The sequence below is a fragment of the Anser cygnoides genome, chromosome 2 (assembly GCF_040182565.1).
Source record: "Anser cygnoides isolate HZ-2024a breed goose chromosome 2, Taihu_goose_T2T_genome, whole genome shotgun sequence".
NCBI lineage: Eukaryota > Metazoa > Chordata > Aves > Anseriformes > Anatidae > Anser > Anser cygnoides.
Window position 1 is genome coordinate 151,491,616 of NC_089874.1, and position 15,498 is coordinate 151,507,113.

Here is a 15,498-nt window from a genome sequence, read left to right on the forward strand (position 1 = left end):
AAGAAGACACAGGCAATCTTTATTTCCATTATCCCTTTTCCTGCTCCTTTGGAGAGCAGGCAACGAAACATAAATCTTCACTGCACCATGAAACAGAGGTAGCTCGAGAAAATAAAATATGCGTCTTGTAATATGAGCATTCAGATCAAAGCATCAGCCTTTTTCTAAATTCTAATTTGATGTCATTAAAATTCTATGTCTTATGAGATGATTACTGTAGCTAATGCAGAGAGACGCTACTGGGCTGGCTACACAACCAGGGCTTGGGGCTTCCTATTCCAAACGCTCCTGCCACTGGATGTAGAAAGCTTGGCCAGCACTGAGCAGCAAAGGGCCATGCCATGCAGCGGAGTATGCTAACATAAATGCAAGTTACCCAGATCTCACTTTCTCTGGAGGTATCAGCACTCCTATTCACCTTTCATTTCAGTCTTCACAAGACCAAATCCTGCTCTGGGTTCTTACCCAGTATTTTTTGGTTTTCTGCTGAGCTGCTGGGTAAGGTCTCGGGGCTGGACTTCAGCAGCACCACATGCAATACTGGTCAGATGACTATGGTATAAGCATGAAGCTCGTGACCTTTGTGGCAGAGCATTTGGGGAATGACCAGCCCCACTGGTACCTTCAAGAACAGGAGTTTGTGAGACTCCATGAGGATTCCCCACGTGCTCTGTGCAGAGCAGGGTGGGTCCATTCTGGAAAACACCAGGAATGTCCTGGGATGTACCAGAAGTCATTTAGAGAAGGTTAGAACAGGGGACACACTGGAGTGTAAGGCACCCGTGGTCAAAGAGTTTGTGTGGCAGTTTTCCCTTCGTTGTCCATGTGTCCGTCTCTGGGTCATAGCAGTCCAAGGAATCCGAGTCTTCGATGATGTTGTCCACAGTGAGACACCGTCCTCCCGTGACATACAGCTTGTTCTTGATGACAGTGGCCCCGTGATGCATTCGCCTGTCCTTCATGTCTGCACATTTAACAAACTTGTTGCCTTTTGTATCATAAGCAATTATTCTCCGGGTGTACCCTAAATGCAAAACCAGAGGTGGAAGAGACAGATGGGAATTAGGGTTTATGTCTCAGTTTATACTGGTACATAATTTGGCAGAATTAAGATATCTAAGCCGGGAAGTGATGATGTGTCACAAGACTGCCTGCCTGTCTATCTTCCCTTCTTGTTTGTCCTCACCCTGTCTCCTATCATCTTGGTAGCTAAGGCTTGATGAGCACAACAAAACCTTTCAGATCAGGCCTCTCAAACACAGCTGGAGCTTGCAGTTTTCCGCGTGCACCTTCAGAAGTCACAAAGTAATTCTTGTTACGCAAAAGGCTCCTAGAGCCTCACTCAGAAATACAGAAACCAGTGATGTGGGAAGCCAGAAAGGACAGAGGGAGTGACAATGCCTGGTTGGGTTGGGATTAGCTCTGTACACAACGGAGCTAGGTACTTGACAGTGCAGTCCCACCACTGCTCGCTCCACACCCTTGCCCTCTGTGCCATTTCTGTGCTGGCCACTATGCCAGCAGCCCAATGGATGGGGTGGTTTAACCTCACATCGCTGAGAGGTAAAGCAGCTTGTAGTTTGTCTATGTATCCCTGTAGATAATCAGGACTGCCCGTAGCAAGCAATCTGCTTTGGGCCATGCTGCGCAGGCCTTGAAGCCACTTTCCCTAACCTGAAACCATCACTTCAGATAAAAGTATTTGAAGACAAAAGAGTTGAAAATACTGTATTTTGGGCACTTTGGTCTGAGTTCAGGCTAATTTGCCACACAGGATCTTGATAGTCTGGGACCTTTTGACCCATCTCTCCCCTGCCCTCATTGCATAGGGTAGCAGCGGCCTTGTGCAGGGGAAACATACTGCATTCAGGCCCTGTGTGATTTGGGTTCGCTCCTCTGCTCTGCTAAAGCTTCCCTATATGTCATTCTCCCTTAAATAATCTAAGACATGCTTCCTCTTGCCAGCCTGTGGTCAGGGAAGCTGCATGAAGGACTATGAAGTGCCAAAGTACCAAGATCTGATCTGTCCAAGTGCCATGGGCAGAGGCTGGTCTCTGAGTTGAGTAAGACACTGAGAAGTTTCTCCTTTCCAGGTGTTTCATGCCCATCTCGGGGCATTGCACCATTACCCTCAGGAGGAGCCCTGTAGCCCCCCCACTCCAACAAGCCATCCTTGGCCTTGTGGTAACTGTGCTCTCCGCCCTTCCAAGAAGAGCTGTCATGGAGGGCCAGGCTGTGAGTCAGCAGGGGAGGAGCAGGGCCCCATGGCTTTTTGTTTCTTCCTTTCTCTGTAGAGAAGTAACTTGCACTGGCTGTCCCCCAGTTTTCCCCACTGAGATTTTGCTACCCAGAGTGAGAAGGTGTCCTCTGGAGAGCTTGTCCCCACTGCCATAGCCTTGAGACCCCATGAGAGGCGCGTATGGATTGTGGGCATATTCCTCCTCTCCCTCCCAAGCTCCACAAGCTGTTACGGGGAGCACAGTCCACACATGATGTTCACCCCCGCAATGTGATAGCCATGCTTGGCATCAACACTTCTCACTGCCAGCATGGCTGGCTGCAGCTCTGACCATCCCTGGCCTGAGCAGGGGGCATCCTGAGCAGGAAAGGTGAGAAATCTTGTAGGATCTGGGCATGGGCTGGCAGCAGGGAGGGTGAAACAGAGCCCTTACCTCCTACGATGATAATCTGGTCTCCAATCACAGCAGCTGGTGCACAGACATTCTTCACCACTCTGGTCTCCATCCGAAACCATGTATTCCTGGAGACATGGTAAACCTGACAAATAAATAAAGATACACACAGCTGTTTATGTTGTTTTTTGACCGGCAATTGTAATTACAGAGGAACTTATGGTTTTTATTTTGTCTTAATGAATACAATCCACTGGCTCAAACTGCTGGAAATTCGAGAATTTACCCACTCTTTTTTTTTTCTAGTACATCCCCTTTGGAAAGCATTCTAGTTCTCCAGGCTTGTCTGCTCAGGAGATGCTAGCACACACTAAGGCAGAGTTTCTGTCATAAGCAAGCTTCTCCAGTGTAAGTCTTCTTCTGGCCATCAAATTGCTGTAACTCCTGGCTAATACTCTCCCGAAATGCAGGTTGCTTCCTTTCATTATCTAATTATTCTGTGTAGTCCTGCCTTAGCTTTCCCCACTTCCTGGGCAAACCAACCACAACTTCACCTAGCTCTGCTGGCGGCCCCCCGTGTTTGCCCTGCAGCTGTATTTGTGTTGGTGGCTGGTATGTGATCAGATTAGCAAAGAGACTTGCTGATAGGACTTAGAATGATATCTAAGTCATCAATTTATGTGAGAAAAAGAGCTGCTGCCAGATGACGATCACTCAGTCATCTGTACGTGGGCGACACCAACTTCTATGTCATGCCATATAGCGATGAATAGAGCAAATATTTCCAGGACATCTCCCCACATTGAAAAAGATATTTCCTTTCCCCTGATAATTAAGTAGAGTTATCATCGTAAATAAGTATTGCTCGTGTGCTGGTTGCCATCTTGGCTGCTAATGATGCTTCTTAGTTAAATTACCTAAACCACTGAAAAACACTCAAGGAGAAAGTAACATTGCGTTGCTAACGCTTCAGATCAGATAAGGAAGGATTTCATGTCTTTTTTCCTCCTAATATACTTTAACCACTGAAAGCAGGCAGAGATCCAGCAACATGTGGCAGGACCCACGCTTTTAACACAACTGTTTATGTGAAATAACTGTCAGTTTAAGCTCTGGCCTTTTGATGAGTGAGAGTCTAATTGCTCTAATGATCTCAAACTGGCATCTTTGCTGTCATTGCGAGGGAGCAGGTGCGCAGCTGAGACCCCAGCTCAGCTGCATGCTGGCCAAACAGCAAGCACTGATTTTGGTGAGATGGAGATAGGCACGGAGGTCAGTTGTAGCCTGCTGTAGCATTACCCACGGGAACTTCCAGGACCTCTGTGGGAAGCAACTCGCCTGCACAGAGCTGGCACCTGAGGAGGGGTCTCAGGGCTCGTGCCTGAAAAACATTCAAGGGGGAGAATGAAAGAATTGCAACTGTTCTCACAGACAAGCCTTCCCTGAAGCAGCGTGTCAACTCATCTTGCCTGTTGCTGCAACTCACAATAAAGTTTTTTTGAGGGTTTGATTCCCTCATCAAGGTGATGAACCACTGAATACTTTAGATGAAACTGCCTCTGACAAGCAAGACTGACTGTTACCTGGATAAGCCGAACGGGGTTTTGCATAATGTCTTCTCCCCCAAAGAGGTAGACCCTCTGGTCTTTAGCAGCAACAGCAGGGTGAAGGACAGCAACAGGCATGTTTGCCATGCTCTCGCAGGTGTTGTAGATGCTGTCGTATCTTTCCACGGAATTCAGGATTTCTTGGTTTTCACCAATTCCGCCAAATGATAAAATATAATTTTTATATGCCAAGCTTCTGTGGGAGTAACGTGGAACTAACATGGGCTCAACCAACCTCCACTGATTGAGTTTGAGGGAGTAAATGTAAATATTATCACTGACTGGGCTTTTCTTATTGCTAACAGGCATCCCTCCAAGCACATAAATACTGCTGTGTAAGCTCACTGCAGAGGGTTTGTAGAGGCGCACGGGAAGTTTGGCCAGGCTTAGCCATTGGTTGGTCTTGTCATCGTAGAGCAGGACATCCCTTGTGGTCTGCTTGTTGTCCTTCCTGCCACCAACGATGATGAGGAACTCTTGGTTGGAGTACCTGCGAGGAACGTGCACCATGGGCTTGATGTCGGGTGCGTTGGTGCTGTACAAGGAAAACATCTGTCTCCAGGTCGATTCGAGAATGCTCCTGCAAGTGGGTGAAGACTGAACAAGGGAGTCATTGGCGATGAAATGGAAAAGGAAAGTTGGGTGGACGTACTGAAGCCGGACCTTCTTGAACAAGTCTTGGATGTAGCCTTGTCTTGCCTGGAGGTCATGCCGGATCCAGACCATCAGTGTCTCAAAGACCTGCTCCTCCTCCCCGCAGAGGTCATCGTCCCCAAGGTAATCAAGGAGCTCCAAAGGACAGAGGTCCTTCAGGTCCTCAGAAGAGGCCACCTCAGGAAAGCATTTCAAAGCCATAGCCTTGGCTTTCTTATTCAGGCTTTGGCAGTTCAAGATTTTTGACAGTCTGATCATGCTCAGACAGTTGTCAGGAGTCAGCTTGTCTTGGAGGTAGGCAGAGCAGGCCTCAAACAGCTTAGCATACTGCAACATGGACGCCGTCTCCAAGAGGCACAAGACATTCTCGGCGGATATGAGAATCTCCCCTGTGTAAATGTAAAGGATAATCTGGTCCAAAATCTCAGCATCAATGCCCTTCAGGATGACTTTAGCCTGGTGACTCTCTTTGAAGTTGTTACAGAACATTGCCTTGAAGTACGGGCTGCTGGAAGCCAGCACATTTCGGTGGCAGGGGACTTCAAAGCCCCCAGAGCAGAGAGTAACATCAGTCAGCATCCTGCTCTGCCGCAGAGCATTCAGCTGCCTCAGCAGTTCGGAGGAGAAGTCCTGGTCTTTGAAGAGGAACTCCTCAGCAGATCCCTCCTCCATAGCAAAGTAAGAGAGATGAATTCTGGACTTGGCAGAAAAAACAAATTCTTAGCAGCTTTTATTGAAATATCCAGCTTCGAGGGAACAAATCAGGACTTTGATGTTGCTCTAAATATTCGTTTGCTGTTATGCATAAAAATGGAACATGGGTTAGGCACAGTGGGAAAATAATAAAGAGGCTAAAAGGTCACTAAGACCCTTTAAAATTTTTATAAATTTGTCAGATAGGTTGCAACTCTGGGGTCAGCATCGCCTGCGTCCCTGGCAAGAAGCAAAAGCACTGAAGTTATCTTGCTGATTTGGGATGAAAGCTGAACTGCTGAAGCAACTGGGTTGTTCATTTTAATCACATTGAATAAATGTGCTTAGACATTTATTCACTGTTTTAAAGTATTAGCAGTTTAGTAACTTGCGCCTCTTTCGCCTAGAGTTAGTCATTCCCAAAGAATGTAAATCTGGCAGAGCTGAACTCTGCAGCAGGGCAAACTAAACCCTAGAGACTGGGAATCTGCATTAAAACAGTTATTTGTTAACTCTGCTTAGCTGTGGTTTTTTTTTTTTTCATGTTAATCAGACACACAATGACTAAATTAACTGCCAGGCAGAACAATTTGACGAGTATTTCATGACTAACTGCTCAATCTGCAGTGAAATCATACGGTAGAAACATTTACCTTCTGTTGTCCTTCCCTGCATGCACTTACTCTCTGTCGCTTATTCTCTGCTGAGATTTTCCATAGCTAGAGCCTGGATAAAAACTATAAACCCACAGGACGTTTCTTTCAGTAGGTAAGTGATTCATAGAGGGTGATTTCTGGACGTGTTTATTCTGAAGTCACTTTTGCCGCTTTCGGGAGCTTTGTGCAGGAGCGCAAGGCGGTGGGGCATTGTATACATTCCAGGGCTAAGAATAGGCACATATGGGCTTCTCACTGTTATCACATGTGACGCCGCCGTTGCCTTTTGCAATGACCTGGCCGGTACTGAGCATGCCCAAGTGGTGTTTTTCTGGCAAATGTTTACATATAATAAATAGACACGGAGAGGAAAGTTCACTTATAAAAGTCCTGGCTGTCCGTTTGGAAACAGCAACAGGACCCTGTCCTAAAGTGCCTGGGAACTCGAGAAGCCTGTAAACAGTCTGCAATGCCTTGCGCTAGGTGATGCACTGTCACGTATTTTCATGGAGAAAGAAGGGCCTCCAGGGCTCCTGGTGTGGCGGATCGTGTCTCCACCTTATGGACAGGCCTGGGGAGCACCTGCCCGTTGTGGTCTGAGCCGGTGGGTGGGTGGGAGATGTTTGGTGCACAGGGACTCCATACCCAGGGCACCTAGCGTGGGCAGGGAGAAACAGAGATAGAAGTTCTCTCTTGGAGCAATTTATGCCCCTTGATACTTGATACAGAAAATAACAGGTTGTGGCTTTTTCTGTAAGGACTTCAGCTCTCTGAAACCCTTAACAAAGAAACATTGCAGGTGCCTTGATGAAAGTGAGCGTTGTTGGGAAAAGTGGATTAGTTTGTCGAAGTGAGGGCAGCAAGCTAGAAAATCACCTGAGGTGACCAGTCCCCAGGCTCCTCACTGCAGACACCTCGTTTGGGCCTTTAACTGCAGATGTCTGCAAGCGAACAACGTGTCTGAGCTCCCTTTGCAGCTCCTGAGGCCTGGTCAATACAGCCTCGGAGTTATCCAGGTGACCAACAAGCACCACCTGTGTTTGGGTGGGTGAATCGTCCTCCAGGCACCTCTGACTAAACCTCCACTGGCTGTAGGTGCACAGCTGCCTTGGTCATGTGTAGGTGTCTGTTTGACACTACCACGCAGGTATCTGCGATGATGAGCCTAAATCCATTCCCAGGGCTTGGATCAGTTGAGCACTTCATGCCACCAGAGGATCCTCCACATCCCCGACTGGCCCCACAGAAGGGCCAGGATCTCCAGCAGGTCCTGTGTAATGTGTCCCAGCTCTGTGCCGATATTCTGGGCATTTCAGGAAAAATGGCATTGGCTGCCCCGTGGGTGACTGACGCAGGCCCCTTGTCAATGCTGCAGTTCCTGCCTTTGTTTTGGGATGGGACTGGATCCAAAACACCACTCCTAAGCGCCGCAGCTAGAGGGAAATACGAGGTTAAAGCACAACTCTTCTCATGTTCTCAAAGCCAAGGCTCACTGGTGAGTGATGTCTGCGTCTGGTCACCGCGAGGCAGATGAACGAAAATCACTGGGAGCCGCTGTGCCCTCGTGTCAACCCCCGCGTGGCGTTAGCCTCCGCAGCCCGCCATGCGCTCCTGCCTCCGCACTGTGTCCCAGCAGAGACCGTGGGGATGGGGGCAGCCCTGTCCTCTAAAAACAGCAGCTTTGCATGACAGGCCGTGCCATATGTGGCCTTTCCCAGGGACTTCGTCACCCAGCCCAGCAACATGGTAACGTGCCTGAAGGCCAGCTGAGCTCTGAAGGCCCGGCCCCATGTCAGGGACGGGCTGGAGTAGGCCTGGCGTACCTTCCTGGAGGCCGTGGCATCTCCTCTCCCTGCACAGCCTGCGTCCATGCCCGGCCAAGTGAGGCGAGGGAGGCGAAGGGAATGAGCACAGGGCTCGTCTTGATGGGTCACTGTCAGGGTGCACATGGCAACGTGCAGCCGCTTCCCTCTCCTCGACCAGGGCACGGGCTGGAGGACAGCGCTGGGGAGAACGCGCCCTTCCCTCCATCGCTGCCTCACCAGCTGGCCAGGATCTCGCTGTAAATATTTAGAGTGGCATTAAGAACCCGAAGGAGAATTTCTCTCTCCTCATCCAGAGAACATTAGCTACCCAAACAAAACGCCCTCTCGCTTTCTTTCTTGCTCTGTATGTATACGCTCTTGTCGCGGCCCGTTTTGATGATTGATGTAGCTTTATGTCTCTGTCTGGCTTGGACTCTTTGCTGCCTGTTTAGTTCTTTCTCTTGTTGGCAGTGGCTGTGGATTATTTTTTTAACCCTTAAAGAAACAAATGACGCTTTCTCACTTCACTGATGACACTGCTTTATGGGGTCAGGGAAGGGTAGGTGGCATGTTCTGCTTTAGATACTGATAAATTTGGCATTTATTTAGAAGATCCCAGGCTTGAAGGTTTTGTACAGTTATGCAAACTCCTGCTAGCACAGAGTACAGTGTGTGCTGTTTGAAAAGCTTATTGCTCTTGGTGTGTGTATGTGTGTGTGCTGCTCCCTGCTCCATCCCCACACAGGTCCCTGCCAATTTGGGGCCGAGACTCCCAAGCAATGAAGCTCCCACTGCCTGCTCTCTTCTTTCCTTCCCAGAGCTTATGGTTTCAGACACATCTCCAACCAAATGGAGATGCTTAGCTAGGATTTCTTTTGTAAATAAACCAGAAATCATTTTTTTCATGGTACATTTTAGAACAGCATGCCCCGTATGGCCCCTATTGCTGTAGCATACCTTAGAATTTAATGCTTTTTCCCTCATGACCGCTGGTAAGAGAAGGCAGAGCTGTTTCTTCTGTGGAGCAGCGTAACTTGTCTGACAAAGTCTGCTCCTGAGTGAATCCTTGAGGCAGGTTCCCTAGGTTAGCATGCTAGTCATCGAGCCAGCCTCACAAAGGCTTAAGTGGTCTTTTTTTTTAGAATGATGGGATATCGTGCTAACCATGCAGTGGGATATTGCATGGATAATGGTGACTGGTCTGAACACCGTGTGCAGATGGGAAGTGGGTTTGTTGGCAGGTTATGTCACCTAATGACACCATGGGACTTGATGCTGCAGGTCCCCCATACTCCCGAGGAAGGCTGGAGCCATTGGGGTTGTTAAAAACAGCGACCCTCTGCAGCCTCCAGTTTATGAAATCCTTCAGTTGCCAGTTTCTAGGACACAGAAATGTCTACAAAGGAACAAGCACTCTGCTGCAATGCTGTATACTCACACTGTTCCTTCTGCTCTGAAGTGTTTAGGAGTGCTCAGTTTTGGGATTAGGGTGGTTGAATCTTTGATCTGACCCAGAGTAGCTCTTCTTATGTTCTAGTGTAATGGGATGATGAAACGCCTATTATCGTGCACTAAGCAGCAGAGTGGAAAAAAGCTGTAATCTAATCAGCCAGCAGACAGGTGCACGGAGAGGATTGGTGATGTCAGACAACTTCTAAAACTCATACGCTGATCCTATTACAATTCAGGTGAAAATGAACAAATACGGAAAAGGAGAAAGGCAGAGAGTCCACTGAGCTTATTCAGTGGTACATGCACGACCTCGATGACTACCAAACACAAAGAACTGGGATAGTTCTCTGCCCCTTGCCTAAAATTTGCACTCTACATAGGCAGGGCAAGAGAAGAAAATATTCCTTATTATGGTCTTTATAAAACAGGGAGATGTAACAAAACCCAGGATTATCATTCCTCATCATAAGAAGAGAAAATTACAGGGATCACAATTAATCAGATGCCATGAGCACGGGGAGATGCCCCAGGCAGTGGCTGCAGCCGGCCGTGGTTCCAGCATCCAGCCCAGGCTGGGAGAGCGGCCAGCACTGCCTGGGATGCCGCCTGCACTGGCATGGAGTTTGGTCGGTGGGTACTTGACACCATTTTGTGTCTTACAAGCTGGAGGGGAGAGAAATATGTGAGCAGAAAGGAAGGCTAATGATATGGGGAATTAGTAGATTTATGTATCACATATTTATTACATATAAACATGTATCACTAATATCTATAGTGAAAAAAAGAGCAAAGATACGTCTATACTAGCAAATTAGTATCAAGAGATAGCATGGGTAGGGACCCTTTACTCAACACATACGTCCTTATCTTAACCAGCTGATAGCACCAGGAGACCTAACTCCATACATGATGTCTGGGCCAGATCCATGAAGGAAATGTTGCCTCAAGGCCAGCACTGGGTTTTGGAGTCACCCCGATACTCCTCGTTGAAGCATCCTCCCCGAGACGTGTCCATGTCCAGCCTGAGCTGAGTGTGGATTCACTGTTTGGCTTACTGAATTGGGAAAACAGACATTTGATCCTATCTTCTAGCTCCCTGGTTAACATCTTAGGTTCACAGAAGGCAACAAAATTCCCCATGCCAGCAAACAGCAGAGAAGATGTTGAAAAGTAAACAGAATCCAAACTGAATACAGGGAATTGGTGGAGAATCATATGTGACAATGAGATGTAGTCCTTTGTGTTACTTCAGGCAACAGAAATACAATGGCAATTCCATGTGGCACTGCCAGGTATGGTCTCCTGCTCACAAACACCCTAATTCTCCTAGAGTCGTTGGAAGATGTGGGTTGGAGAGACCCTGGAAGCTCACCTAGCAGGGCTACCCTCTACGTTAGATAAGGTTGCTCAGGGATTCCTGTTGAATTTTGGAAGCTTGAAAGATGGAAAATTCTCAACCTCTCTGGGCACCCTCTCTGGGCACCTGGTCTTATTCCTCTTTTGTAAGCCCAGATACCTTTATGATCCTTCTCTCTCATTTCTCTTTGACTACTGCATTACTCATTTTCTGTTTAGCTGCTCAGTAAACATGATTTCACCAGGTGCCCTACTACTGCTGTCATTCACGTTGGTGTGATACTTGGTCCTGATCTAAGGCTTAGTTTAAGACCCGATTAAATCTGGATTCAGTTCTGATCTTGTGGGCTGGGTGGTGGACTGTATCTGTAGATACTGGTCTTGGAATTTGAACTTGGATTTTGAACCCGTGACCTAAACTTTTGTCAGAGGCATGGGAACAAGTTTTACAGCTTTGGAGACTCAGAGCAACTTCACAAGTGTCACAGCCATCACTGCATGTATTGTGTACAGATAGACAGATAGATGAACATAGTGTGTAATTCAGTGATGACTTTGCCCCAGTATGTGTGGGTGTGAAGATGCGTGGGCTCCCGGCTTGGTTTCAGGCCAATCTCTAATTAAAGAGTGAGAGATTAAGATGAAAGCAATTGTACTCTTCCTTCTTTAGTCAGAATGACCTACTAGCATTAATTAAAACAATCTGCAGGCAAAAATAAATTTGGCTGCCAAAATTATGCGCTTCACATTAAATAAGTACATAGCTTGGTTTAAAGGGTGCTGAACTCCTAGAGGTTTCACAGAAACCAATCATATAGCTTTGGGCACTCTTGCTTGAATATTTCAAAACAAATCCTTTGCCTAAACCAGCTCCTTCATGTGCATTTCAGACAACCATGTCTTTTTGTTCCAACTACATCATTTGAGAATGGGTACCTGCCAGCTTATCTTGGACAGAACACACAGTGTGACCTGGAAAGGATAAAATATCACCAGGAACACTGGACACCTAAGTAGATTATTCATGTATCCTTTCTATAGTCTCTGATTACAATAGCCCCATGGCAACCGCAAGAAGGAGACACACAGATCCTGCTCTGCTTCACTCTTTCTGGGTCTGAAAATTAAAGACTTCGATAAAGTCAAATCCATTTCATTCAGTCCAGTTCATTTCAATCCAGTTCATTTCAGGTTTGGTATCTGCCTCTGATATTTTTAGGTTACTGAAATGTTGTCAAAGGAAGATCAGACCTCTAAAATGCTGGGACATCCTATTACATCTGTGTGACACACGAATCCTACAAGCTCTCCATTTTTCCCATTGTCCATTTATTTTGTCCTATCTTTACCAACTATAAGTAGATGTCCAGATGTTACCACTGTGACATCGATACAAGCAGAGAGAAACAGGTCCCATTCTTCAAAAATGCTATTTTCAGTGGAAATTAGATGTCAAAGTACCTCTGAAAATTTAGGTCTGAAAGATCTTTCCCCTGACAGTGTAGTGCATGCAGAAGAGGGAAGGGGCCAAACACGAAAAAGAGCTCACAAGTCCATCTCCTTGACCCAGATTCTCTTCTCTCTGTTCTTACTTGTCAGGTCCTCTCATGTTACCATTTCTCTACATCTTCTGTCACATGATTATAGGATTTTAGGGTAATTCAGGGTGGACGGGACCTCAGGTGGTTTCTCATCTGACCCTCTGCTCAAAGCAGGGTCAGCCATGAGACCAGACCATGTTGTTCAGGGTTTTACCCGGTTGGGTCTTGGAAACCTCCAAGGACAGAGACTGTGCAACTGTCCTGAGGTCCATGTCTAGCTCTGTAGGAGCAACGTTTTCCTGATGGACAGATCCACCTCATGAAGTCCTGTCTCTTCCCCAGCCATTCTCCTGTGCCAAATCTTAGGAGGTGGTGCTAACGTGGACTGCAATTCCTTATCTCCTTCATGGTATAACGTAGGAGGTGACGATGCTGAGGCAGGAACTCACAGACAGGGAAATCGCTCCAACCTTCCTTTTCGATTGCGGGATTTTTCTCAGGCTTGACTTAAATCATTAATTCACAGCCCACAGGTTGATTAAAGAGCTGTAATAATAGGTTGAAAAGAAATTTCTATCCATTCTCTCTTGGCAGGACTGTCATGGCATGACACGGCACCCTTCAAATTGGGGGAAAAAAGCAGGGAAAGATCAGGGATAATCTTTGGAACTAAATAAAGGCAGTAAGTCTACCCAGAAGAAATCATGACAGAAAATAAAGATTCCTCCACATATGCAGACACAAAGAGGCCAATTTAGATTTAGTTTTTTAACGTGTCTTTATTGCTTAAGGACATTTGGCGAGATAGCCATAACATAAACCTCACGTCCAGCTTTACTTGGCAACATGTTTCCCAGCTGGAAAGAAAATAAATTGGATTTTTTTTCTTTGTGCTAATGCCACATTTTTTGGATGCTATTTTGGAAACTAATCAAGAGGTGGCTGCTCAGCATGCTTCTTCTTTCTTGATGGCTTTTTAGTGCAAAATAGCCAGCAGCAACTTTCTGAAATCTCCAGAGGTATCAGAACGGACAGCTTCAGTTAACGACTTCTTGTACATTTGCTGGAACTTCCCCTTTATTTCTGGCAGGTCGGTCTGAGGAGACACCAAGAGTTTCTTTAGAAGAGTGGGACGTGCTTTGTGCAATGTGCCCTGTTTCTATGAGGGACCCCAGGGTCTGATCCAAGGTCCCCTGCTGCCAGTGGGAGGAGAAGAGGAGAAAGCAGGAGGTCCAAAAACCTTGGGCCCAGCTTAATAGTGGGACTTGAGGTAAGCCCATGTCAGATGGTGTGTGGTGAGGGGTACGGGCCTGAGTGGAGAGCCATGCTGGGGTGGCTGGGGGCATCTTTGCCTGGTGCTCAGCAGTGTTGTGTGGGCACAGTGTTGGTGCCAGGCAAGCACACAGATCACTGCATGCTCCTGAGGCCATTCTGGTGGCAAGAAGGAGTATCACTTCCAGAAGTATGTTTAAAAGACAGTTTTGTTCCACCCACCACGGTAATTTTCTGGTTACTGCGTGGGGAGAATGAAATGCCTTGTCTTGAGCTTTCCTCTGAAAAGGTACCCATGGCACAGTCCTGATCTTTATCACTGGTTTTGAAACATTCGCATAGTTAAATCACATCTTAACAAAGAGACTACACTGGCGATTAATTTCTCACACTACTGATCATTTAAATGTAGGTTCTCCTCGTCCATGTGAACAACTTCTCTGTGTCAAGACTGGAACAGCTCTGAGGTTATACAATCTCAACAGTTTATACGGAAGGAAGAGTTAAAGACTGTGTTTATGATCTCAAATGCCTTGTGCAGTTTTGTGCTTTTTAAAATTACAATTATCTCCTTTGGCTCTTAATTTTTCTTCCCTCCTTCCCATCTGCTTTTTCCCAGCTGGAATCAGAGAGAATTGGTGACATATGTTTATTAGAAACTGTCAATTTGGGAACTGCTACTTTATCATTACTTAACTAGGAATTTACTTTTACACATCTTCTTGGGGCCAGACCTCCCCATGGACCAATTTTATTTAGGTACAGTTGACTCCACTAGAAATTTCCTGTATGCTTTCTTTTTTTTTTTTTTCTTCTTTTTTTTTTTTTTTTTTCCAAAACAGAATTAGATGCAATACCAAAATTAGAGTTGCCTAGGTACAAAAGCAGAGTGTGACCTCTGGTGTCATTGGTCTGGAAGGGGTTGGCTGAGCACACGATCTAGCAGGGCTCACTGTACCCTCTCAGTCTGTATTTCTCCCAGAGCTGATGGTATTACAGTATTGCAGGTTGCAGGGTGTCCTACCTCGGCCCTGGTCACAAGGATGCGAATTAAGGTCTCTTCGTCAGTCCCAGCTCCCTTCATTGACTTGTGCAGAAGTGTAGCAAAGTAACCTGGGCAGTCTTTGGCGCAGCTGACTAGAGGACAGTAAGAAACTTCATTACACTTGCACATTTACACTTCGTCATACATCTTCAGTGAGAAGGAAATGAATAAGAAAGAAGGAAAACTCTTTAGGGTTTATGATCCTGCAGACATATGAGCTGGTTGGGCTCTTGTTCTGTAACTGGCCCCTAACAGTATGTAAGGAGAAGGTTTGGGGTCTGAATGGGGGAATACATTTCTCCACGGGGAAAGCATATTACACAGTGAAATGACCAGCACTGAATATGCTGCCATTCCACAGTGAAAATGAAATGGATGAGCATGAGCATTTGCCTGTCTGGAGATCTCCTTGCCCATCTCTTCTCGGGGTACTTGCTCACTCCACAGCTCAGAGGGGGAAGATTTGGGAGAGCCCAGATCCACACAGATAAAATCAATACCAGTAAGCTTACTAAAGCCAGGGTACATGTGTAAATAAATACTGGCGACAGTCACTCCCAGTGCCAAATGGCTGTCAGGGACCCTGGTGGTAGCCTGACAGCACACCACAAATGGTACCCAGGCATCAGCTGGAAGTTAGCAGCAGACACAGCCTCAGGGGCAGCTCGGAGCTGGTCACCCTGTTTCAGAGGGCAAAAAAAATAGCCTTTTGGAGAGGAGATGTGTCTGTTTTATTTCTAAAACTAAGGGCTCCAAATCATTATTGAAACCTGGTTCTTCTTTT

General features: G+C 46.6%; 2 protein-coding genes and 1 long non-coding RNA gene across 7 annotated transcripts in view; 1 reads left to right on the top strand and 2 right to left on the bottom strand.

Moving 5' to 3' along the window:
* KLHL38 (kelch like family member 38) lies at positions 1 to 6,434 on the bottom strand. Its single transcript, XM_013185054.3, has 4 exons — positions 6,241 to 6,434; positions 4,217 to 5,689; positions 2,673 to 2,778; positions 1 to 1,024 (listed from the first exon to the last, which is right to left on the bottom strand). Exons 2-4 carry the CDS (start codon positions 5,564 to 5,566, stop codon positions 738 to 740), a joined length of 1,743 nt encoding a protein of 580 aa, XP_013040508.3. The 5' UTR covers positions 5,567 to 5,689; positions 6,241 to 6,434; the 3' UTR covers positions 1 to 737.
* The window catches only part of LOC125180358 (uncharacterized), an 18,525-nt gene continuing 8,461 nt past the window's right edge, over positions 5,435 to 15,498 (top strand). For 3 of the 4 annotated variants that reach the window (XR_007158834.2, XR_010828784.1, XR_010828786.1), the window contains exons 1-2: positions 6,230 to 6,355; positions 13,488 to 13,667. This is a non-coding gene — a long non-coding RNA (uncharacterized lncRNA). Of the gene's footprint in view, positions 5,573 to 6,229; positions 6,356 to 13,487; positions 13,668 to 15,498 lie in introns of those variants that run through there. The other variant, XR_010828785.1, reaches the window with a different exon arrangement.
* ANXA13 (annexin A13) overlaps positions 13,157 to 15,498 on the bottom strand; it is a 23,761-nt gene continuing 21,419 nt past the window's right edge. For both annotated transcript variants that reach the window (XM_013185057.3, XM_048050039.2), the window contains 2 exons: positions 14,694 to 14,806; positions 13,157 to 13,493 (listed from right to left, as the gene is read on the bottom strand). In XM_013185057.3, coding sequence (XP_013040511.3) covers positions 13,374 to 13,493; positions 14,694 to 14,806 — 233 coding nt within the window. In that variant the 3' untranslated portion in view covers positions 13,157 to 13,373. The remainder of the gene's footprint in view (positions 13,494 to 14,693; positions 14,807 to 15,498) is intronic.